Source organism: Ammodytes marinus (assembly GCF_949987685.1).
Source record: "Ammodytes marinus genome assembly, chromosome: 10".
In the NCBI taxonomy this organism is placed as follows: Eukaryota; Metazoa; Chordata; class Actinopteri; order Uranoscopiformes; family Ammodytidae; genus Ammodytes; species Ammodytes marinus.
Genome location: NC_137214.1, coordinates 14,742,330 through 14,765,957, shown reverse-complemented (window position 1 = coordinate 14,765,957; position 23,628 = coordinate 14,742,330). Strand labels below are relative to the sequence as shown.

Genomic DNA, 23,628 nt, shown 5'->3' with positions numbered 1-23,628 from the left:
CTGACAACAGTTGCTTAAACTAATTTAAGGTTTATTGTGGCTGACCACAATAAACCACAATGACCACAATAAACCCCTGAGACCTGTTTGACCATCTGTTAGTTGACACCCCCGTTGTTGAAGGGGGACTTTAAAATCCCTGTCTGACCAAAAGATAGTGTCAGTCCCGTCGGGGGCTGACCATGCAAGTTGGAACTTTACTCTGTAACTCTGTTGTTTTATCTACTTTTATTAAATTGTTTATATTGAGAAGGTTCAGTTCATTTATTCCCACAAGGTTTAACTGATTAAAAAACTTCCACGACATTTTGTAACTGTGCTTAATCTTAAGCACTTCCAGATATGAACAAGGTTTAAACATGGACCTGGGTTTAAATCATCATGCTTCCATGTCTCCTATCATATGACACATTTTTGTTTCCTTTTTTCTATGACTGTCTCTGTTCATACTCAGATTTACCAGTAGTTGACGAGCAGTTTTTTCTTTTTACAAAAACACAATGGTAAAGTTATTTCTGTCCCTAAACAAAGACACAGAGCCAAAGCCTGTATCACATGCAGTTCGGCAAGCACAGATTTGTTCACTTCCATGATCTAGTCTTAATCTGATTGGGTCTACTACATATGTATGTATGTATGTATGTATGTATGTATGTATGTATGTATGTATGTATGTATGTATGTATGTATGTATGTATGTATGTATGTATGTATGTATGTATGTATGTATGTATGTATGTATGTATGTATGTATGTATGTATGTATGTATGTATATTCACTGACGGAGCCTGCATTTTTTTCAATGCCGTTCTTTTCCTAAGTGACTCCATGTTTTCATCTTTAGTTTTCTCCCAGTCTCTTCTTGCTTCGTCAGGCAAATGATTGGAACTCTGTATTAGAACAAGCCTTAAAAATTTGCCATTTCCTTATTAGTTAAGCCTACGACATTTCCATTATTCAACACAGGATAACATGTCTCAACCCATCTTGGTAAACAGCCCAACACACCTATTCTGCCTGTGTAAGTGTTCCTTAAGTCACAGCATGTTTGTCTTCTTGTCCTCCTTACTTTCTTACTTACTATCTTATTATACCTTGTATTATCATGTAATACATTCACTTCTTTGTATTGCCAAAAGCCAAAGTGCAATCTTTGTTTTTCTTTCATTCTTTTTTTTACTGCAGTACTAGTGAGTGTCATTTCTGAAGTGTGTTTTTTTTTTATAAATATATACTGCAAACTCTGGAGTCACTAAAAGGCCTATTTTGCAAGGCTGAATGTTAATTCCACTGAACTGCCATCAAAATAGCAAACGACTCTACTAATGTGAAATAACACGCAACACATGTATTATGTCTATGAAATGAATTGAAAGTTTGCACTATCAGCATTGGGAGAAGTACTCCAAACGTTAAAAAAATTAGTAGCCATAGCACATTCTGTTTTCAGATTGTTACTTGAAAGTACAAACGTTTTTAACATCAGAATATTTTTTAAAGTACCAGGTAAGTTAAAATACCTCATATTGGCAGAATTTCAGAAACAAATATAGGCCTATCACTACATTATAATTATGGATTGATTAATGAAGATAATGTTACAGCTGGTGAAAGGTTGGGCTAATTTGATAGCTCAATAAATTGCTGGATAGCTTTAGAATTTTACCCCATGGGATCAATTAATTTAGCAAAAAAACGTAATAATGTATTGTATTGTATTATATGTTTTGGTATTAACTAACTGTGAAATGGCAGCATAAAGTAGGCTTTGTAAGTAAATTGGCCTACTCAAATAAAGTAGCCTACAACAGGGCCTACTTACAAAAGTGTGATTAAGTAAGCTATAGTAGCCTACTTGAGTAAATGTATTTAGTTCCACCTATAGCCTATTGACTCTAAATGAGTAATGGAGCAAGTGTTTATACAAGTAGCCTGAGATGAACAGATCGTAAACACCAGCAGGTTCTCTTAACTCACGCACAAGCACAGTTTTTAAAAAAAGGGTGCATGCAACACATTAGAGGCGCGAGGCGGTGTAGCGCACACGAGACACTCCTCGGTTATGTATTCGGAATTTTGGATACACTACAAAGCAATAATTTGCCTATACGCTATATTTATCCTGTTTTATTTCAGCTGCCTAATTAATTCCTCGCTCGTTGAATCTGCTCACTTACCCGACTTGAACTACCCATTGCAGAAGGTAAGGAGAAAACACTATGACTAATACAATATTTTCTCTAGGAATATTCACAAAAAAAATCAGCATAGGACTACTACTTAAAATAAACGTTGGCCTACTAGGCCTATGCTTTACATCTAAGGGCTCAGTGGGTCATTTAGGCTTTGTGAAAAGTGATATATATTCTCCTGCACATAAGCGCTCTATTTGCTGTCTATGCTCACTGCATGCGGGTGCGACTTTGTGTAGTCTACTTGTCAAATGGATGTTTCAGCCTACCTGTTTAGGATTCTTTGGCCCCTCCCATTCTTTTTGGGCTACACCCCTTGACCCAGCACCCATTCATGTAGGACCATTTATATTCAATTCACGGACTCGTTCAGCACAGAGGGAGACGGGAGCATTCCGAGAGGCTGCCCTGTGAAGTTTGCATGGAGAGAGTTCATGCAGCTCACGGAAAATGAACGGCACGGTGAGTCAGTTTGTTTTTAGATAGATAGATAGATAGATAGATAGATAGATAGGCTCAGTTTTTTTGCACACACTGATGTGATTAAATACTTGGTGTGATATAATACTTTCCTTTTTCCCCAAATGCTAAGGATTAAAGGATTAAGAGATCACTGTGACAGGATGGAGCTAATTGGTCTTCTTGTATCACACTGGTCAGTGGTCACATTGGAATAACACTATAGATCAATTTATCTTCTTCTTTTTCTTAGCTGTCTGAAGATTTTATTCCATTTAATTTAATTTTCATTTATTTGTGCAAAAATAAACACGATTAAGATAACGCAGAAATAAAACATATAAGTAAATGCACAGGTGGGACAAAAGAATCACACACATTACAATTGTAAGATGCAAGCAGATGAAAGTTTTATGTAGTCTACAGTAAGAAGAAAATGATTTACAAACAAGAAGATCATTTAGAAACGGTATGAGCAGCATTGCACATAATTAACACAGCAAAGGAAAAAGGAAAAAAAGAAGAGTAAAAAAGGAGGGAAGAAAACATGAATGCAGCGTGAGAACTCATCCAATGCCATTCTCAATAATAGCCTATACTGGGAAGAAGACAAAAAAACAGGATTATGTTAAGCAATGTTAAAATACTACGAGTCAGTTAGTTTGTGTTGTGTGTAATATCAAGATGAAATCACAAGATGGGTTAAATTAAAAACAAAGCTCTTATACAAGATAATGTAGCTGACAGATGGATGAGAGGATTTCAGTTACTCAGTTGATAGGGGATCTTGGATCACATCACTGTTTTTAAAAACCCTTAAGGGGTTCAGAGCCTTTGAGGTAGGCCTGGTTTATAAGGTGTTAAGGTTTTATTAGTTTTTTTTTCTGTTCATTCACTGTAAAATAACTGTCACATACCACCATGCAAAACATTTTGCATGACAGTGTCAGGGAATTAATTTTCTGCATGTTTTTGAGAACAAAATCATAAATCAGGCAATTAACATTTGAACAAATCTTTCCGTAATAACATTCAGAATAGTGCTTATAATGATTATAAGCACTATTCTGTTCAGTTGATGTTTGTGCTTTAGAAGTTGAAATGTTTAGTTCAGAGTGTTAAATAAAATTAATGTTGAGAGATAATGGCTGTTAAAGATGGTTGTATAAGAGCAATATACAGATGCAAGCAGACTAGGTTGTCAAATAAACTCTTGAATTTGCCTGGTTTGTAAGGTGTCGTTAGTTTTTTCTTTGTAATAGGGTTTAAAAATATGGAAATATGAAAAGGGGTTGTTTTTGAGTGGCACTTTAAGCTTGTTGGCAAAACAATTTGCATAACAGAATGTGTCAGTCAAAGTTTAACTAAGGTATGATAGCATTCACTATTTCCTCAGATTATTTGTCTCTACATTAATATCATTAAGGACAGTTTGATTGGATATTTCATCTACTTTTCTCTTTTTATTGCAATAGTAAACCCATCTTGTTGCAGTTTACATTGCCAACTGCTAAAGGTTGAAACATTGGAAAAAGAGACCTGTGTTGTCTTTTAATCTGCTCAACAATGCAGGTGCCCATGCTGTGCATATGCTATGGACAGTCAACCATTGTGTAAAGTTATATTATTACACTTTGAAGCATGTATTAAATATGCTCATGTATGAGGTCATAAATGAGAATGAAAATTAAAGTGTTGTGAAAATAAATAAATGAGGATGTCTTTCAGCTATGTTAGACTGAGACATAAAAAGGACACTGTTGCGAGGCACTCAACCGTTAAGAGGAATTTAGTTGTTGTTGGAATTGTAATGGGGGCATTTCTGCTGTCATTTTGTCACTTGTTGACAGTCTGGTTGCTTACGATCATTACTCAACATCCAGCATGTTTAATCATTCCTAGTAAATGTTCAGTTTTTGCTTCAAAACAAGATGCCTTATGTTTCATCACTGACATTAATACCTGTCGACCTGCCCAAACGTGCTCTTATTGGATCACACTGTCGTAAATCATTTTAAGAAACTCGTTACTTAATGGTATAGGCTGTCATTTGATTCCATTCTGTCAAATAATTTAGAGTTGTAAACGATAGTAAAGTTCCATCTTACATTGACCTGCTTGGTAAATTCAAAACTTAAATTGAAATTGAAACAAACAATTCAGGTTAGCAGACTGCGGGCAAATCCCCAAGTCAAATCAAGTCCAACGAGAAACAGTTGGTCTTATGGAAGTTTTTCACAACAGAACTCCATTGCTCAATATGTCTCTCCCATGACGGAAAAAAAGTTGACTGAAACCTGGCATGACTTTTTAAAACTGACGAAATGACTGCAGATATGCCTTAACACGTTAACTAAAATATTTGTTGTGACCCATCTTCGGTCTACTTGCTATGTCGACACAGGAATCTAAGAATCTAACCAATAAAAAAAAACTAAAAGCCATTTCCCATATCCTAAGAGTGTGCTTCTCTCCGGTGAGACACTGCAGATGGGGTCAAATGTTTAACTTATTGATATCATAATGAAACTTTGACAGTTAATGACTTACATTAAAACAACTACTTTTCGTATTACAATTTTTATTATATTTTGAGTGAATATGACAATTTGGTGATATGTTTCTTATTATGCGTAAATGTGCATCTCTTTAAAAACCAAAAATCTATACGTATTATTTATTTATTGTATTATTATTATTATTGTTATTATTCATTACAACATATTATTGTGCAAATGTTTTACATTAAATCTTTTGGATACAGCTTTTTTTTATTCATGCTGCGTTCATTCCCCCCCCCCCCCCCCCCCCCCCCTCCCCTCTCAGTGTGTGGATGTGCCTGTCACTGTGGCTGTTAGTGCTGCAAAGGCTCAATAGTGTGACTTCACTCTCTGCTACTACTCTCAATACTCCCATGGTGTTGGCCATTGTTAGCGTTGCTACTGGCTTTACCTCCCTTTGCACACAGGCTCTATTGAGGGGGTCGGGTATTGAGCGAGGGATTGCCTTGATACTCATGGTCTCATGGTCATGATACTCAAAGTAACACATTTTTTCCTGCTATTCTTGCTCTTCTTGTCTTTTCTTCTCCCTTCTTTAGATTTAAAGGGCTGAATAAGGTCCATTCTCTCCTCAGTAACCAGAGATATCTTTACCTGGACTCCCCACGTCCTTCATCCGCTGTCCAGATTGCACTGAGCACGATCTGTAAATCCTGCACTGTGAATGTGGAGGCCAAGTCATGCCTCCAGCCAAAAGTTGTTACAGAGATTGCAGCAGGGGCTTCTACAGCTGTAGCTGGAAGAACTCCAGTACAAGTCAAGTGAGTATATTTATAGATATTGTGTGTGTAAATTTGATTTTACAAATATTATTATACATGTTAATGACCATAAAGGAGTTCAGATTAGTTTTAGATATTTGAAGATGTTCCAAAGGACTTCATCAATTTCATTATTCCACTGAGCAAAGCCTTTACCAATCCCTGCTGTAACCATGGATTAACATTCCATCGGACTGAAATGCCGAAATAAAAGGGATTGCCAACGAACTGCTTTGCTACACGAATCCTGTGATTCTAGTGCATTTTGAATTAAAAGTAGGTTCCCTTTGTTGGGAGAAGAAAGCTATTCACATACTTGGAGCGGTGATTAAATAGAATTTTCATTTCTGTGCCAAGAAAAAGAGGTAAGCTAACAGGCCCCGACAGGCTGGTTTCGAAAAGGATTATACAGGGAGAGGGGATGGGTGGAGGTGTGTTGATGGGAGTACAGATCATGAAGGGCCTGTTTTGCGCCGAGTTGCACGGTTGGGGCACAAAAACCATGCAACCAAAACATTAAGGATTTGTTTCATCGTCTCTCCAGATCAAATCGTCTTCGGAATCAAGATACACGCAGACACACCAAACTCACATACAGACTTTCAAATACACACAACATTCTTAATGTCAGTTTAGCACTCGTGACTTAAAAGCTTTTGTCAAAAAAGTGAAAATTATTATTCCTTCGGATTTTTAGCATGCAGGCTGTTGGTTGTCAGTTGTTGCTGTGGTCTCCCTGCTTTCCCTGTGCTGGATGTACATTTGTCTGGCTGCTTCGAATGATCAAGATGATGTTAACTGGTGAGTGATCTCACACACACGCGCACACACACACACACTGGCACACAAGCCTAGAATCCTCTCTTTTCTTGCCTTTCTTCATTGGTGACCATCTGCTAACCCTGTGTTGTCTCCCTATGTTTCTATTATCAGGGAAATTTTCAGAAAATTGAAAAAAACGTGGGTGAACTGGTTCATGGTGCTGACCATAGTTTCTGCAGTGTTAACCAGCTACTGCGTTCTGCTGCTGGTGAGAATACACTGTTGACACTGAGGTGTTGAAGTTTAGTTTATTTACTCATGGAGTTCAGTTTTAATGGCTTTGGATTGGATGTTTTAGAATTCTAGCTAAATAAAAAGTGTTATATTGCCATGCTTAGCCATGTACCCTGAAACCAGATATTATGACATGTTCAAAAATGTGTACAATTAGTATAATTCTTCTGCCTTAGAGTAAGAAGCCATATTTGCAGTGCTCTATAATCCAACACCCTTCTTTACAGCTCTTTGCACTGTTCCAAGTTGCCTTAGGGGAAACACTCAACTTACACTGGCTACACAAGGTATCGTTAACATTTAACTGTAAAACCTTTTCCAAATATGCATAATCTAATTGAGGTTGTTCAAATAGTTGAATGTCACATTTGCCTTATTCTCTACTCAGATCCTCTTATTTTTTGGTGTGGTAATCATCGCTTCTGGGATAACCGGAATTACTCTGCAGTGGCGACAAGAGTGGCCAACTATTCAACTCTCACTCCAGGTAGAGTGAAGGTTTCATTGTCAGGAGTGAAAGTGTGTTTGTGGGAATGATGCCTAGAGTGTAAATGTCTGCTCTTAGTCGTCAGTTTACATCATGTGTTTTTGATGTGCATGTCTCGCTCTTGTCAGGCTACAGGTCCTTTCTTGCAGTTTGGTGCTGTTGGGGCGTTGACCCTGCTGAGCCCATTTGTCTTCAGGAGCTTCCTCGAGGCCAAGGCAAAATGTAAGTCTCAGACATCATTAATATGTGCTGTGCAAAAGAAAAGTAGATTTAGACTGAAGGAAATAATGAAGATAAAATAAAGGATACATGACATAGATATACATATGAATAATATTTTAAAAGAAAGCATTCTTCTGCCTACGGCGTCGCTGTTTCTCATTCCTCCCGTTTCTGTGCGTATGCCTGGGTCAGAGTGTCCGTGGAGGACCGCACATACTCCTGTCAAGTTTGTTTTTTATAAATCGCAAAGTTTGCGTAGAAAGTAGCGTGCGCCGTCTTCTGTGTGTACGCCATGTTTATAAATGAGGCCCCAGGTAGCAGGTGTGGAGAAAATGAGGGACACCTCATTGTTTGACTTTTGTTCTGACCAGGGTCTAGGTTCCTCCTGACAGTGGCCTTTTTAGCAGTGTCAGCAGTCATCTTCCTGTGTCCCCTGAACATCCAATCTCCTTGTTTGATGGATCCGGAAAAATTACCTGAAAAACCAAAGCTCTTTGGTCACCGGGGCGCACCGATGGTGAGCATCCTGTTTTTCTTGACTACACCCTAAAGATACACATGCTCCACCTCTCAACTCTGTCATTAGGACATCTTGGGAAGGAGCCCTCACAGTTAGAGCAGATCAGTAATAACTAAGGTATGCAGTTTATGTAGTCAAAGAAGGGTAGATTAATGATCATTTAAACATAGTTCCACAGGAAGTTAATGCTCCAAAGAAATAGTCCAATACAAAAATCACCATAGAATCTCCTGTTGTTTTTACACCACATATTTAACAAGCTATACCATGTTAATTAATGAGCTTACAGGTGCTATTAAATAAAGTTAAGGGGAGTGGTATTTTGTTTACCATTTAATGCATAAGTCCTAGTTGCAGCGGACCTGGGCTTGACCCTGGCCTGGGCATTTTACTGTATGTTTTCCCCCCCGCTCTTTCCCCATTTCATCTTTGTGCTTAAAAATGTACAAATTAAAGCAAATACTGGCTCAGGTGTAAACAAATTTCCTGTCATGTGAGGACCCCAAGTGCCACGCTGCTCTGTCCTTGTTAGTTTGGTTAGCTCCTGGGTCGGCAATAAGCTCAATTTACTGTAAGTGTGTGTGTGTGTGTGTGTGGGTGTGTGAGGGTGTGTGTGCGTGTGTGCGTGCACGTGTGTTAAGCACATGACTGGGTCTCACCCACCTGTTGTTGCTGTGTTCAGTTGGCCCCAGAAAACACCATGATGTCGTTCAACAGGAGCATCACGTGCGGCGTGACAGCCTTTGAGACAGACGTACAGCTCAGGTACAGTATTCATTCATATTTAAAAAGGCTTTTTATTGGCTGAATGAAACTGCAAATATTATTTCTAAAGTTATTTTTAAAGTGTTAGAAAGCAGAATTTCTAAATCCCCATTGCACCTGACAATCTTTTTTGTTGCACAGCACATGATGCTGGCAATAATTTTACATTTTAAAGTAAGAAAGTATTGGCCTTAGTTAATGTATGTTAAAAGTTACTTTTTCTCTATCCAAGTGAGGACAGAATTCCCTTTTTGATGCATGATTCTCAGTTCTTGTGGAGGACGACAAATGTTAAAAAGAAGTTCCAGGAGAAAGACTCCAGCGCCGGCTCCAACTTTACCTGGGAACAATTACAGAGTCTGAATGCAGGTGAATGGTTCTTTGAGGTGAGGGCTGTGCTTTGGTAGATGTTTGACCACACACTCTTTCATAAAAGTGTTACGCGTTATAATGCTGCACCCACAGGATGTATTGTCTGACTTTGCAGAAAGATCCTTTCCATTCAGCATCCGAGCTCTCGAAAGAAGAAGTGGAAAGAGCCAGAAATCAGTCTATACCCTCCTTACTTCAGCTCCTCAACCTAGCCAAGCAGCACAACATCTCAGTGATGTTTGACTTGTATAGTCTAGACAAGGAAAATGACACAGAGGATGTAGTCAGTACCATCTTGAGCTCTGACATTGACCCAAGCCTGGTAATTCTATTTAATCCTTCTGATGGAATTTGATTGATAAATGGCATGGCATATTTTGTTAAGGTGCTGTTTTTTTTCTTTCTTTTTCATAGATCCTCTGGCTTCCTCCTGCTAAAAGAGAATATGTAATAAATACTGCGCCAGGCTTCATCCAGATCTACAATAACCAAGGCGATATGGTTAAAAAAGGGGGAAAACATCTGAATGTGAAGTACAGCAATCTGAGTATGAAAGAAATCAGGTAAAACATGTAAATATTAAACAAAATACACCCATGCTATCTATGTGGTAGTGCCAGGGGGCACGCACAGTAGAGTGATAATTAAAAGTGTGTCTGTGTAGCATGCAGAGACACAGCGCTGGCACTGACTACATAGAGCAACTGGATCGGCCTCCAGAGAAAGAGATCAAAATAATGTCTCAACCCATGAGTTTCTCATGCATGAACTAACCTTGATTTATTTTTTCATCACAACAGAATGAAATGCAGTGTAAGTGTAACTGTAACTATAATGAAGCTTTGAATGCATACGCAAATGCACCTACTTGCATACACACACAAAGATACATATTCATGCATATGCATACATTAAAGATACATACCTGTGGGGGCGCCCTTATCTCAGTTGGTAGGGCGTCCCCCCCATGGGCCTCGGCCAGCAGCGGACCCGGGTTCGATTCCAGCCCGCGGTCGTTCTCTGCATGTCACTCCCCTCTCTGCCCCATTTCAACTCTCTACACTATCAATAAAGCATAAAAATGCCAAAAATCTATCTAAAAAAATATATATATATACATACCTGCTTTCACGAATATTTGTTGTCCTGATTTCCACAGATTCCTGTCTTCCAATGACACAAAGTTCTACTTGTGTTTGTATCTCATAGAAATCTTCGGAGTGAGAATGTTACAGTGAATATGTGGGTGGTTAATCAGCCTTGGCTCTTCTCTCTGCTCTGGTGTGCAGGGGCCAGCTCTGTTACCACCAACACCTGCCACCTCCTAAAAAACATGGACCATCCTAATTGGGTCATGGTGAGCAACATGTTCAGTATATTGTGCTTTAACCTTAACCCTTTCTGTTCATTTCCTTACAATATGAATTAGTAGCAGTTCAAGCACTTGTTCTGGAGCTGACAAGTTTGTGCGACTGTTTTACAAAATATGTGACACGCCTTGGTCCCTATGGACATGTTCCTGTTTTTCAGGAGCGTCGCACATACAAAATAATCTGGATCACACTGGACATCGTATCCATCATGATAATGATTGGACTCTACATGCTACAATGGTAAATTGTTTGCACATTTTTGTTTGCTGCATGAAAATATCTATGAAAGTGATCAGAATTACTAATCCTCCTCACTGACTCTTCCAGGAAAACACACTGTTTCTCTCAAAGACAAGGTACCGTATATTATATTATTATTGACTACAAAACCTATTTCAGATTAATGTTCTGTTGGCTAACTAACCTAATAACCACTTGATTGTTTCAGCTGTAGTATATATATTGACAATCGTCATGATACTAGAAAGAACTAGCTACAATATTAACATGTCGGTGTCACTCAGTGTTCTAGCTTCTTGGGTAAAGTGGGTTCACCTATCTTCATTTAACATTTCTATCGGTAAATCCATGAAACTAAATACAGGTTACTGAGAATTGTTTAAATTGGTGATATTAATCTAAACTATCACTTGGGTTTGAAATGAAGTTAATAACTGTGTTATCTAACTCAAATTACAACACTTTTGCTGGGAATAAAAAGTTAGGATTAGGATGCTCTTCAATTTATTTACAAAATAACATTTTAGAGAATGTTGTAATGCGAGAAAATAATTGATTGAATAATTGTCAGGTTGTGAAAAAAAATCCTTTTTACTTGGACCGTTCATCCACTTCCATTTTAACATTTAAAACTACAGACTTGATAGATTAAAAATCCTTAATTAATGATAACGTATTACCATGGTTTTGAAGAGACTGAGAAACAAATGAAAAACAACATCACCCAATAGAAAGGATAAGAACCAGCAAATTTTTTCCCAACCTGGTAACCTACCAATGTTTATGTTGAAACTCTGAACTTGAATTTATAAATAATTTAAAAAATAACTGATTTAGATATAAACAACAAGTTACAGGCTATAAAAGCATAGATAAATGGTGCCGTATTAGAAAGTTTTGCTTATATCAATGTGGTAGTGTTTACAAATCTACTAATTTGTCTGTTTTTGTAAAATTTTCTGTGACTCGACACAGGGACAGAGAGCCAAAGAGATGCTACGTCAGTGTGGAATGAGAAAGAACTGTCTCCCTTCTTACCGGTTAGGTAGTTTGGACGACCCCAGCAGGACATTGTTCCGCTCCAGAGCTAACATACATCCTTTTCTGCAGTGCCAGAATGGTTTGGACCTAGATCAGGAAGAAAGCCAGATAATGTGAATTATCATTGTTACACACTTTACACTGGAGCCATCAAAATAAGAATGTTTATTTTTTGAGATTATAAAATGTAAAGCATATATCAGGAACTATGCCACGGGATGAAGGTTTTAGTTTTGATTCGTATAAATACAGCTGGGTATCTGGGTTTATCTTAACAGGGTTTTGTCCTTTTGCTACTGAAAATATAAAGCTATTATCTCTAACATAAAATGCACTGATTTTATCTTGATTTTTTTTCAATGGTAAAAGATGTGTCTGTACTTTAACATGAGCCAAAAGCACTACAACTGTTTTCTACAATTGTTTCACTGTCCCGTGTCAGTGTGTTTAACTGCATAAATTATGTTTTTGTAAAAGGGGGCGGGGGGTACTGATTTCTGTAGAACAGTTATCAGTTGTTTTGTAAGAGTACTCAGTAACTAAACAATGTTTCGCACATAGTTTAACACTCCAGTATTAATTGTTTTGCTTTATTTTGTTACTTTTGTTTGTGTCACTATGTCTTTGCTTAAGGAATAAAGAACCTTTGTATATCTTTTGACAACAAGAAATTTTAATTCTCACTTTTGGAATGGGTACTACAGACTACAATGTGTTACAGTGGTGGAAAGAGACTACTGTAAGTACATTAACTCTAGCAGTGTGCTTGAATACAATTTTGTGCTTGTACTTTAGTCAAGTTCTTTATTGTCACATGCATAAAAAACTAAAGTGGAAAGTACTTTGGTAAGGAAATTCTTAGTTTTTAGGCTCCTTCCAAAAATGCTCATATAATATGTATAAAGAGAATCACATTATATTTATTTAAAAGCTATAGTGAGAAGAACATTTGCAAAGGAAGTGTTGATATCCCTATAATGAGCATATTAAATACAATGTTTTGTTATACATTTGTTTACGTTATACAACCACCCAACATTATATAAATGGGTACAATTTGTGGCACAGTGCATCACATAAAAGCGCAATATAATATAATTATTTAACACTTGACAGAACCCATTTAGCCGCCCAAGAACCATTACCTTTACAGTTTTACTTGTAATGGAATAATTTTACATTGCTACTTTTACTTAAGTGAAGGGTTGAACACTTTTCCACCACTTAGCTGTTAAACAGGCTATTAAAATATGTATCTTCTTCATAGTGTGATTCCACCCCAAAATGCAACGTGTCATCAGAAGCATGTCATCATATGTGTAATAATAATATTTATATTAGGAACTTGAGGCAATGCATCATTTGAGACCTCACTGAGCCACAATACTACTCCACCACTACCAATCCAGTAGTTCTCCCTCAAGACCCGATGGTACGGTTTCCTGTACCACCTTAACGCACCACTAGATGACGCACAATGCAAACCAATGGGAAAAATAGGCGACTGGGGCAGATCAGATGAAACCATAACCGTGGATTAAATGCTTCAAAATCTGATAGACCACTGTTTATAATGTCAGGCAACAGATAACCTAAGCTAACTGCAGGTAGCGTAGTTGAGCTGTAACCTATTATTATTGGTGAGTGTTCCAGTTGGGACTGGACCGCAGGGCCGCTGTCCATGAAGGCGAGGCATGTGTCTGTGTGTGAGGGGAGGAGAAACATGTCACGCTTCGGGGCCGTTTTGCCCCCCTAAAAAAACTTGGACAAAGTTGACGTGAAGTAAACACTCTCCTCCTCCTGTCACATCTGAACCTCTGCCTGTGGGTGTGGATCTCTGCAGGAAAAGACGGGGACGTGTCCAGCGACTGGATTTAAAAACTCAATATCTCACTTTTTAGTGAGGACGGAGCGACAGTTCTGGTTGTACAATTATTAACCGGGACTATTGCTGTAGGCTACTTATTTTCTTCTTTAAAAAAAACACCCCAAACTGTCGTTTCCATGACTTTTCGAGTGGGCCACAGCATGGTGCATAAATATGGTGAGTATACCGTTAGCGTAACGCGATGTCTTCATCTCTCTCACGTGACAAAGTTTTTTTTTAATTAAACGCCAACTCGTGTCGGTTACTCATTTGTATTTTTCGTGGCTTTTCAGTGGTCCATCAACATCGGCTATTCTCCCTTTAGAAACGAGATTGTTTTGTTGTTTTTCTGTCTCAGGGAATGAAAAAGTTAAAATAGGCTACTGTAACTGGAAATTGCCACTTCCGGGCAGCAGTTTACTGTTCTGAGTAATCAAAAAAAAAAAAAAAAAAATCAGGATCAGGTTGGAAACTGTGAAGTAGTGGATTTACCTCTATGGTGTGCATCATCTCTCTGCTGTGTTCCTCACCACCCACCGGGTTCAACAACCGGCTATTAGGTCTGTTTGCAAGAGAGAGGAAAAAATAGGTAGCTCTGTATAGCTCTGCAGGGGAATGTAACAAAAACAACAATGCTGCATTTGAGTTCATGTCACATATTAAATCGTTATTATATTTTCTATTCAAATCCTGAAATTGCTTACAGTCTGTCGAAACTAGACCTATAGCCTATCATTTGAATTGATCAAGTAGTGAATTAAAAGTAAAGTAGTCAGTAATAATTGTATGAATCAATTTACTGTCTAATTTTTGTCCAATGACCCAAATTCACCTGAATGGGATTTTCTTTTTGTTACAACTTAAGTCTGTTATTGTTATTGTATTGTAAATTAAATATGTTTTGGTTGTTTTGTGGCTGGACTTAAAAAAAGGTATTTAAAAAAAAATATTTAAAGAGCTGACCAAGGGCTCATTGCCTTTTTTTTTTTTTTTTTTTTTACAAATGTTATGTGATTTATTGTCATATTTTCATGATGTTTCCATCCCTGGATTTTTGGAGAGCAATGTGATGAAGGTTCCTTTTGATCTCAATTCACGAGAACTTTATTGACCCTGTTATTAATGACTTCCAATGTTTGCTGCTGTTGCCCTGAGACATGTATGTATTTTGTGAGGCAGACACAGAGCGGGCAGTGGGGCTGCTCAGAAGTTACCAGGCCAACCTGACCAGTCCAGAGGAGCAGGCCCTGAAGACCAGCGTGGGCAAAGTGTCTGCCATCTTGGGCAGCCAGCTGTTCCAAGCCCTTCTCGGTAAGAAAAAAAACAACTGCTTAAACTTCTCGTTTTGCTGCAGGGAGTCTTTCAAAACCCCTTGAGCTTCCATTACATCAGACTTTTCTCACTGCTTACTAAATAACCTCTCTGGTTCACGCCCCTCTTCTTTTTGAGCAAAGGAGATGGTTTACAGCTTTGTTCGCTCAAACTGTTAACATACTATCATCAGTCTTTTATTTGGTATAGCTCATATACTCATCATTTGTGTTGTCATACTCATGTGACTGTCTGTAGGCCGACACAGGATGTAGGCAGGGGCAGGTTGTATAAGTTTGAATTGGAACTTTAAATGAGTTAAATGTTCCCCAATTAGGTCTTATGAAAGAACCCTTTCAGTTTGCCTCACAAAAGCTTTACTGTATTACCTCCTCAGAAACGTACCGAGATTGTAATGAAATCCCAATAAAACCACACCACAGTCTATCTATAGGCCGAGTTGTTATAAGCTAGGTCGCACTGTCAAAGCACAATTCTTCCATGTCGAAATGGCATTTTGTGTGCCGTATAATTCATGAGTTTAAGTCAACATGATGTAGATCATTGTTTAGAGAAACTGAAAGTGTGGAAGAATCACTCTTACCAGAGAGTGACAGTAATGTGACTGATGCTGCTGCTGACTGAACTGAATCTGAAAGTGTCCTGAAGTCACTATTATTATTATTAGGGGGCCAAGCCCGAGTAGGGCTGGGACCGCGTTTTGCAGAGCAACGCGGTTCCCAAGCCCTGCGGGGCAGGGAACCCTATTGTTCTTGTAGGGATTATTATTAGGGGGCCAAGCCCGAGTAGGGCTGGGACCGCGTTTTGCAGAGCAACGCGGTTCCCAAGCCCTGCGGGGCAGGGAACCCTATTGATCTTGTAGGGATTATTATTATTATTAGGGGGCCAAGCCCGAGTAGGGCTGGGAACCGCGTTTTGCAGAGCAACGCGGTTCCCAGCCCGCAGGGCTGGGAACCCTATTGATCTTGTTGGGCCTTTTATTCTTCCTATTATTCCTTACGTAAAAGTGGTGCTGCAGCCCAAACCGTAAAGGGTTGGGACATGCCACTTGCATGGCTGATCCAGGTCCGTGCCTGGTACGCAGACAAAAAAATTCAGACATGCCGGCCACTAGGTGGCGCTACAACAGCAGAAAAACACGTTTGGGGCTATAACTCCCACACCGAAAGTCCGACAGTCAAAAACTTTATATCCACATATGCCCACAAGTCAGCTGCATCTTTTGAGATAGGCCACGCCCATTTGCGTATATATACATTTTTCGCTACATCGCAAAAACTGTGTCAGTCACCAAAACATACTCCTCCTAGAGTTTCCGCCCGATTTGGACGAAACCAAAAGCATTATGCTCTACCAACTCCCACGAGCAAAAGTTGGTCAAATAGTTTTTCTACGAACATCGGAAGACCAAACGGTAGCGCTTTAAAGATTCGCGAACATTCCTTAAAAAAAAAACAAAGGGGGATTTTCTTGAAACTGAAGGGAGACTATCATGGGGCATACCTGAGTCTATGGCAAAAACATGGGCAAGAAATTCCTATGTGGGCCGGACTTATTAAAAAAAAGAGTTTTTAAATTTTTTTGCCTGTTTTCGCCATTTTCTAAGTCTTTAGGCGGGAAAATTCAAAAAAGTGTCTACAATGGAGAGGTTGACAATTTGATTTTGCTATAACTGCCCAACCGAACATCGCACATTCAAAAACTTGACATCCACTTGTTTGGTACATTGAGCTCCATCTTTCTATCAAACGTAGTTTTGCAAATGTCATCCATAGGGGGCGCCAAAACCACAAAAAGCAAAGAAAACGCGTTTGGGGCTATAACTCCCACACCGAACATCCCACATTCAAAAACTTTACATCCCCGGATTCCGTGAAGCGAGGGGCCGGCGCCGCGGACGACGACGCCCGATCCCGAGTCGCGTGGGAGGCTTGGCCCCCGTTCACAACTGCTTGCAGTTCTAGTTATTATTATTATTTTTCCTTACGTAAAAGTGGTGCTGCAGCCCAAACCGTAAAGGGTTGGGACATGCCACTTGCAGGGCTTATCCAGGTCCGTGCCTGGTACGCAGACAAAACAATTCAGACATGCCAGCCACTAGGTGGCGCTACAACAAAGGAAAAGGCGTTTTGGGCTATAACATCCGCACCGAAAGTCCGACAGTCAAAAACTTTATATCCACAGATGCCCACAAGTCAGCTGCATCTTTTGAGATAGGCCACGCCCATTTGCGATAGGATAGATTTTTTGCTACGTCGCAAAAACTGTGTCAGTCACCAAAACATACTCCTCCTACAGTTTTTGCCCGATTTGGACAAAACCAAAAGCATTATACTCTACCGACTTTCACGAGCAAAAGTGGGTCAAATACTTTTTCTACGACCATTGGAAGACCAAACGGTAGCGCTTTAAAGATTCGCGAAAATTCCTTAAAAAAAAAAAAAAGGGGGATTTTCTTGAAACTGAAGGGAGACTATCATGGGGCATACCTGAGCCTATGGCAAAAATATGGGCAAGAAATTCCTTTGTGGGCCGGACTTATTAAAAAAAAGAGTTTTTAAATTTTTTTGCCTGTTTTCGCCATTTCCTAAGTCTTTCGGCGGGAAAATGGGAAAATTCAAAAAAGTGTCTTTAAAATGGAGAGGTTGACAATTTGATTTTGCTATAACTCCCCAACCGAACATCGCACATTCAAAAACTTGACATCCACTTGTTTGGTACATTGAGCTGCATCTTTCTATCTAACGTAGTTTTGCGAATGTCATCCATAGGGGGCGCCAAAACCACAAAAAGCAAAGGAAACGCGTTTGGGGCTATAACTTCCACACCGAACATCCCACAGTCAAACACTTAATATCCACAGATGCCCACAAGTCAGCTGCATCTTTCTACATAACACAGTTTTGCGAATGTCATCCATAGGGGGCACCAAAACCGCAAAAAGCAAAGAAAACGCGTTTGGGGCTATAACTCCCACACCGAACATCCCACATTCAAAAACTTTACATCCCCGGATTCCGTGAAACGAGGGGCCGGCGCCGCGGACGACGACCCCCAATCCCGAGTCGCGTGGGAGGCTTGGCCCCCGTTCACAACTGCTTGCAGTTCTAGTTCTTTTTATTTTTCCTTACGTAAAAGTGGTGCTGCAGCCCAAACCATAAAGGGTTGGGACATGCCACTTGCATGGCTGATCCAGGTCCGTGCCTGGTACGCAGACGAAAAAATTCAGACATCCCAGCCACTAGGTGGCGCTACAACAAAGGAAAAGGCGTTTTGGGCTATAACTTCCGCACCGAAAGTCCGACAGTCAAAAACTTTATATCCAAAGATGCCCACAAGTCAGCTGCATCTTTTGAGATAGGCCACGCCCATTTGCGTATATATACATTTTTTGCTACATCGCAAAAACTGTGTCAGTCACCAAAACATACTCCTCCTACAGTTTTCGCCCGATTCGGACGAAACCAAAAGCATTATGCCCTCCTAACTCCCACGAGCAAGAGTTGGTCAATTAGTTTTTCTACGACCATCGGAAGACCAAACGGTAGCGCTTTAAAAATTTGCGAAAATCTGTAAAAAAAAAAAAAAAGAGGGATTTTCTTGAAACTCAAGGAAGACTATCATGGGGCATACTTGAGTCTATCAAAAAAATATGGGCAAGAAATTCCTTTGTGGGCCGGACTTATTAAAAAAAAGAGTTTTTCAATTTTTTTGCCTGTTTTCGCCATTTCCTAAGTCTTTCGGCGGGAAAATGGGAAAATTCAAATAAGTGTCTTTACAATGGAGAGGTTGACAATATGATTTTGCTATAACTCCTCAACCGAACATCGCACATTCAAAAACTTGACATCCACTTCTTCGGTACATTGAGCCGCATCTTTCTACCCAACGTAATTTTGCAAATGTCATCCATAGGGGGCGTCAAAACCACAAAAAGCAAAGAAAACGCGTTTGGGGCTATAACTTCCACACCGAACATCCCACATTCAAACACTTTATATCCACAGATGCCCACAAGTCAGCTGCATCTTTTGAGATAGGCCACGCCCATTTGCATATGGGATTTTCTTTCGCTACATCGCAAAAACTGTGTCAGTCACCAAAACACACTCCTCCTACAGTTTTTCTCCGATTTCGACGAAACCAAAAGCATTATGCTCTACCGACTCCCACGAGCAAATGTTGTGTAAAGAATTTTTCTACGACCATCGGAAGACCAAACGGTAGCGCTTTAAAGATTTGCACATTAGCTACCTTGTACCAAACTGCTCCTAAATCCAAAACGATTTATCCTATTAACACCAAACTTCACACATGTGTTTGTCCTATGGTTCTCAGGCTGGTTCTACTTTTTCCTTAAATTGCTCCAAAAGGGGGCGCCAAAAACACACTTGAGCATCTTTCTCTGCCATTATTTTTGCCTTTTGGTCTATAACTCCCAAACCAAACATCCCACATTCAAAAACTTTACATCCCCGGATTCCGTGAAGCGAGGGGCCGGCGCCGCGGACGACGACGCCCGATCCAGAGTCGCGTGGGAGGCTTGGCCCCCGTTCACAACTGCTTGCAGTTCTAGTTATTATTATTATTATTATTATTATTATTATTATTATTATTATTATTATTATTCAATAATAATAATCTCCTCAACTAATAATAAAGATCTCCTCAACTGTGTTAAAAGTAACTCTTTCACAGCGAGTAACATTGATAGCAATGAAGACGTGATGGTTTACCCTCAAGAGATATATGATGCTATTATGATGCTAAAAGATAATAAGGCTTGTGGTATGGATAAGATATCTGCGGAGCACTTAAAACATGCAAGTAGAAAACTATGCCCCCTAATTGCTATTTGTTTCACTGGGTTCTTAACCCATGGTATTCTACCTGATTCTATTTTATCTGTCACATTAGTGCCCATCATTAAAGACAAAGCTGGAAAAATTAACAGCTCGGATAACTACCGGCCTATAGCTCTGGCCAGTGTTTTATCCAAGGTCTTGGAGAGGATTATACTGAATAGGTTGGAGCATTTTCTATTGACCTCTGACAACCAGTTCGGCTTTAAACCTAAACATGGCACAGATATGTGTATTTTTGCCTTAAATGAGGTACTTGATGTGTATAACAGGCAAAATTCCACAATTTTTATGTGTTTTATTGATGCTTCAAAAGCCTTTGATCGTGTGAATCATGAGAAGCTATTCCTCAAACTGTACAACCGAGGGGTTCCCAAATATTTAGTTAGAATCTTGGCTTTTTGGTATGCTCATCAGTCTATGTATGTGAAATGGGGTAACTCTATGTCTGCCCCATTCAATGTAAGTAACGGAGTTAGGCAGGGAAGCATTTTATCTCCCTTTCTTTTTAATATTTATTTGGATGATCTGTCAAAGCTGCTAAATAACTGTGGAACAGGCTGTATGATCGGGAACACCATTATCAACCACCTGATGTACTATGCAGATGATCTGGTGATTCTTTGTCCATACAGTGCTGGCCCCCAACAGCTGCTAAGGGTCTGCTCCCAATATGGTGCAGACTTTGATATTAAAGGCCTACTTCACCGGTTTGAATATGAAGGTGTATTGAATTCTGAGATCCTATGTAGTATAAATGTGGAAAAAAAATTGAAATTGGTTCATCCTAGCCTGAGAAAAGGCAGAAAGAGTGTTTTTTTTAACCCTATATTAATCTTACTGTGACATCACAGTAAGATAAATATAGGGTTAAAAAAAAACCTTACTTTGTAAATATTACTGTGATTTCTCCTACTGTGACATCACAGTAATATTTACAAAGTCATTTTTTTTTTAACCCTATATTTATCTTACTGTGATGTCACAGTAAGATTAATATAGGGTTAAAAAAAAAAACTCTTTCTGCCTTTTCTCAGGCTAGGATGAACCAATTTAATTTTTTTTTGCACATTTATACTACATAGGATCTCAGAATTCAATACACCTTCATATTGAAACCGGTGAAGTAGGCCTTTAAGTACAACTCCAAAAAGAGCAATATCATGATCGCTAGAAGCAGGGAGGACAATAAACTGTTGGTTCCTGATTTTCTTCTGTCCGGTGCTGTCCTTAAAGTATGTGAGGAGGTCAAATACTTAGGGCACTTTATAACTGCTGACCTGTCTGACGACAGGGACATCCGCAGACAGTACTGTATGATGTATGCACAAGCTAATATGTTGAAGCGCAAGTTTAGTATGTGTTCATTGTCTGTGAAGACCACTCTTTTTAAAGCTTTTTGCACCCCAATGTATACTGCCCACTTGTGGCAACGCTATAAGAAAAGCAGTATGCAGAAACTCAATGTAGCATATAATGATGGCATGAGGCTGCTGCTTCATATGCCACGTTGGAGCAGTGCAAGCCAAATGTTTGTCAGTGTTAATGTGCCCACCTGTCCTGCTGTGCTCAGGAATCTTATGTACAGATGTATGTGTAGACTATCGGAGTCATGTAATGGCATAATCACAACTCTAGTGAACCCTACAATGAGTGCGGTTAGGTTCACTTCCACATTATGGAACCATTGGCGCTTTAGCCTATATGCTAATATCTGAACACTCTTTGTGTAGTGTGGAACTGACAGCTGGAGTCTTTTTTAGTCTTTTTTATTGTTGTTTGTCTTTTTACTGTTTTTGTATTGTATTATGGACCGTTTTTCTCTGTGTCTGGAATAAAATTAAATCAATCAAATCAATCAATCAATTATTATTGTTATTATTATTATTATTATTAATAACCAGCTGCACCTACATGAAACGTTTGGTGTTTTAGATAAGAGCTCAGGGAAGCCAATATGAATCTTTACCTCAGGTCCTCTTAAAGCAGATAAAGCACATTACTCAACCAATGCGTGAGTGGTCCCTCTAATTACCACAACCCTGTTATAGTGATGCTTGCCCGTGGGTCTGCTGTCGCTCCCGCTGACCTACTCGGGCAGCATTTAAAGAAATACATTATGACTTTTCTTGTGATGAACTGTTTCTACTATTGTATCTAGATACTGAACCCACTTTATACCACATGTGTTTTGTGAGTTGGATGCTTTTGCACCATTTTAGAAGAGAATCATTCTGTATGATATAAATCCATAGTTTGTAGGTGCCAGTGTCATGTATAAAGACAGGATGTGTGGCTGTTTCTTCATTGAGTCACAGATCAGCTGTTGCACAATGGCCCAAGAGGTGATGTGGACTCATGAGCTGTACCTTATATATATATATATATATATATATATATATATATTATATTATTATATATTATATTATATTAAATGTATTTTTATTACTTTTTTAAATACATTTTTGGGCGTTTTTCACTGTATTAGACAGATTTGGAGAGACACATTTGAAATGGGGCAAAGAGGGGAGGAAATGCAGAGAACCAACCACGGGTCCCATTCAAACCACTCTAACCACTACACCACGAGTCCCCTTTTTCAAGTTATATTTAAGGGTTTGCTTCGAATGTACCAAAAGAGAGATATGCAGCCAAATACCTACAAAAATAACATCAGTCCCATTGTGTTTAGTGAGCATGCTGACATGCAAAACTGAGACAGTGAATATGCTAAACATTATACTTGGACCTGCTAAACATCAGCATGTTGGCACTGTTGTTAGCATTTAGCTCATAGAACAGACACTGACCCGTGGACTTTATGCTCACCATGTGTAGCAATTGAATTAGTATGCCTATTTTTCAGCTGGACCAAGGTGTCATCATCAGTTGGGTTTGGAATAAGCCGTGTCACTGAGCAATTCACCCTCTGGCTCCGGTGGGGACTGATTCTGAAATTGGCAAAGCCATAAAAATAAAATAAAAACACTCTCATGTTGTGCCAATTTCTTATGTATAACATGTTGAGAGAAAGACATTTACAACAAGTTATACTCATGTACTGTGGTTTAAATAATGTATCAATTTAATAGATTGATCAATCTTATTGTCATAACTATCGACCACAAATTGTGATATACCTTGTTTTTTATATTCAAGTGCGGGAGACTCAAGAGATACTATTAGCTTTCCAAATCAGGATTCCAAACATTCCTCACAAAGAATGTTCAATCAGGGCCAAGCCCGAGTCAGACAGGGAAACAAATCGGCTCTTGGCCTCCATGCCGAACCTCTTCCTCAACTCTCCTGATTGACTGTAACATGCAGTGTGAGGGTGGAATGAGAAGAGGCCTTTGGTTGGTGTGTGTCTCAGGTGAAGGGCTGAGGAGGCTTCGCCCTTCATTCAACATGTGGTTCTCTTCAGGAAAACGCTGAGTGGGAGCATCCGGCTCACAGCACTGATAGGAGGACTACAGTGCAGTATAAACATTACTCATCCTCTTATCCTCTCTCCTGT

General features: G+C 39.2%; 2 protein-coding genes across 5 annotated transcripts in view; both read left to right on the top strand.

The window, feature by feature from the left end:
- Window positions 1–2,553: 2,553 nt before the first annotated feature.
- gdpd2 (glycerophosphodiester phosphodiesterase domain containing 2) lies at window positions 2,554–12,705 on the top strand. Of its 2 annotated transcripts, none has more exons than XR_013845060.1 (16): window positions 2,554–2,655; window positions 5,753–5,974; window positions 6,672–6,775; window positions 6,908–7,004; window positions 7,258–7,317; window positions 7,419–7,517; window positions 7,646–7,739; window positions 8,111–8,256; window positions 8,942–9,024; window positions 9,257–9,410; window positions 9,512–9,718; window positions 9,811–9,959; window positions 10,686–10,753; window positions 10,927–11,009; window positions 11,097–11,125; window positions 11,985–12,012. XR_013845060.1 is itself a non-coding variant. In XM_080035262.1 (16 exons), exons 2-16 carry the CDS (start codon window positions 5,894–5,896, stop codon window positions 12,056–12,058), a joined length of 1,608 nt encoding a protein of 535 aa, XP_079891388.1. In that variant the 5' UTR covers window positions 2,554–2,655; window positions 5,753–5,893; the 3' UTR covers window positions 12,059–12,705. The 2 variants fall into 2 exon arrangements, 1 of the variants encoding a protein (XP_079891388.1); XM_080035262.1 differs by having other exon boundaries at window positions 10,606–10,753; window positions 11,985–12,705.
- Window positions 12,706–14,054: 1,349 nt separating this feature from the next.
- The window catches only part of dlg3 (discs, large homolog 3), a gene marked incomplete at its 5' end in the record, with an annotated part of 84,727 nt that continues 75,153 nt past the window's right edge, over window positions 14,055–23,628 (top strand). For all 3 annotated transcript variants that reach the window (XM_080035549.1, XM_080035546.1, XM_080035548.1), the window contains 2 exons: window positions 14,055–14,094; window positions 15,097–15,228. In XM_080035549.1, the coding sequence (XP_079891675.1) occupies window positions 14,055–14,094; window positions 15,097–15,228 (172 nt within the window). The remainder of the gene's footprint in view (window positions 14,095–15,096; window positions 15,229–23,628) is intronic.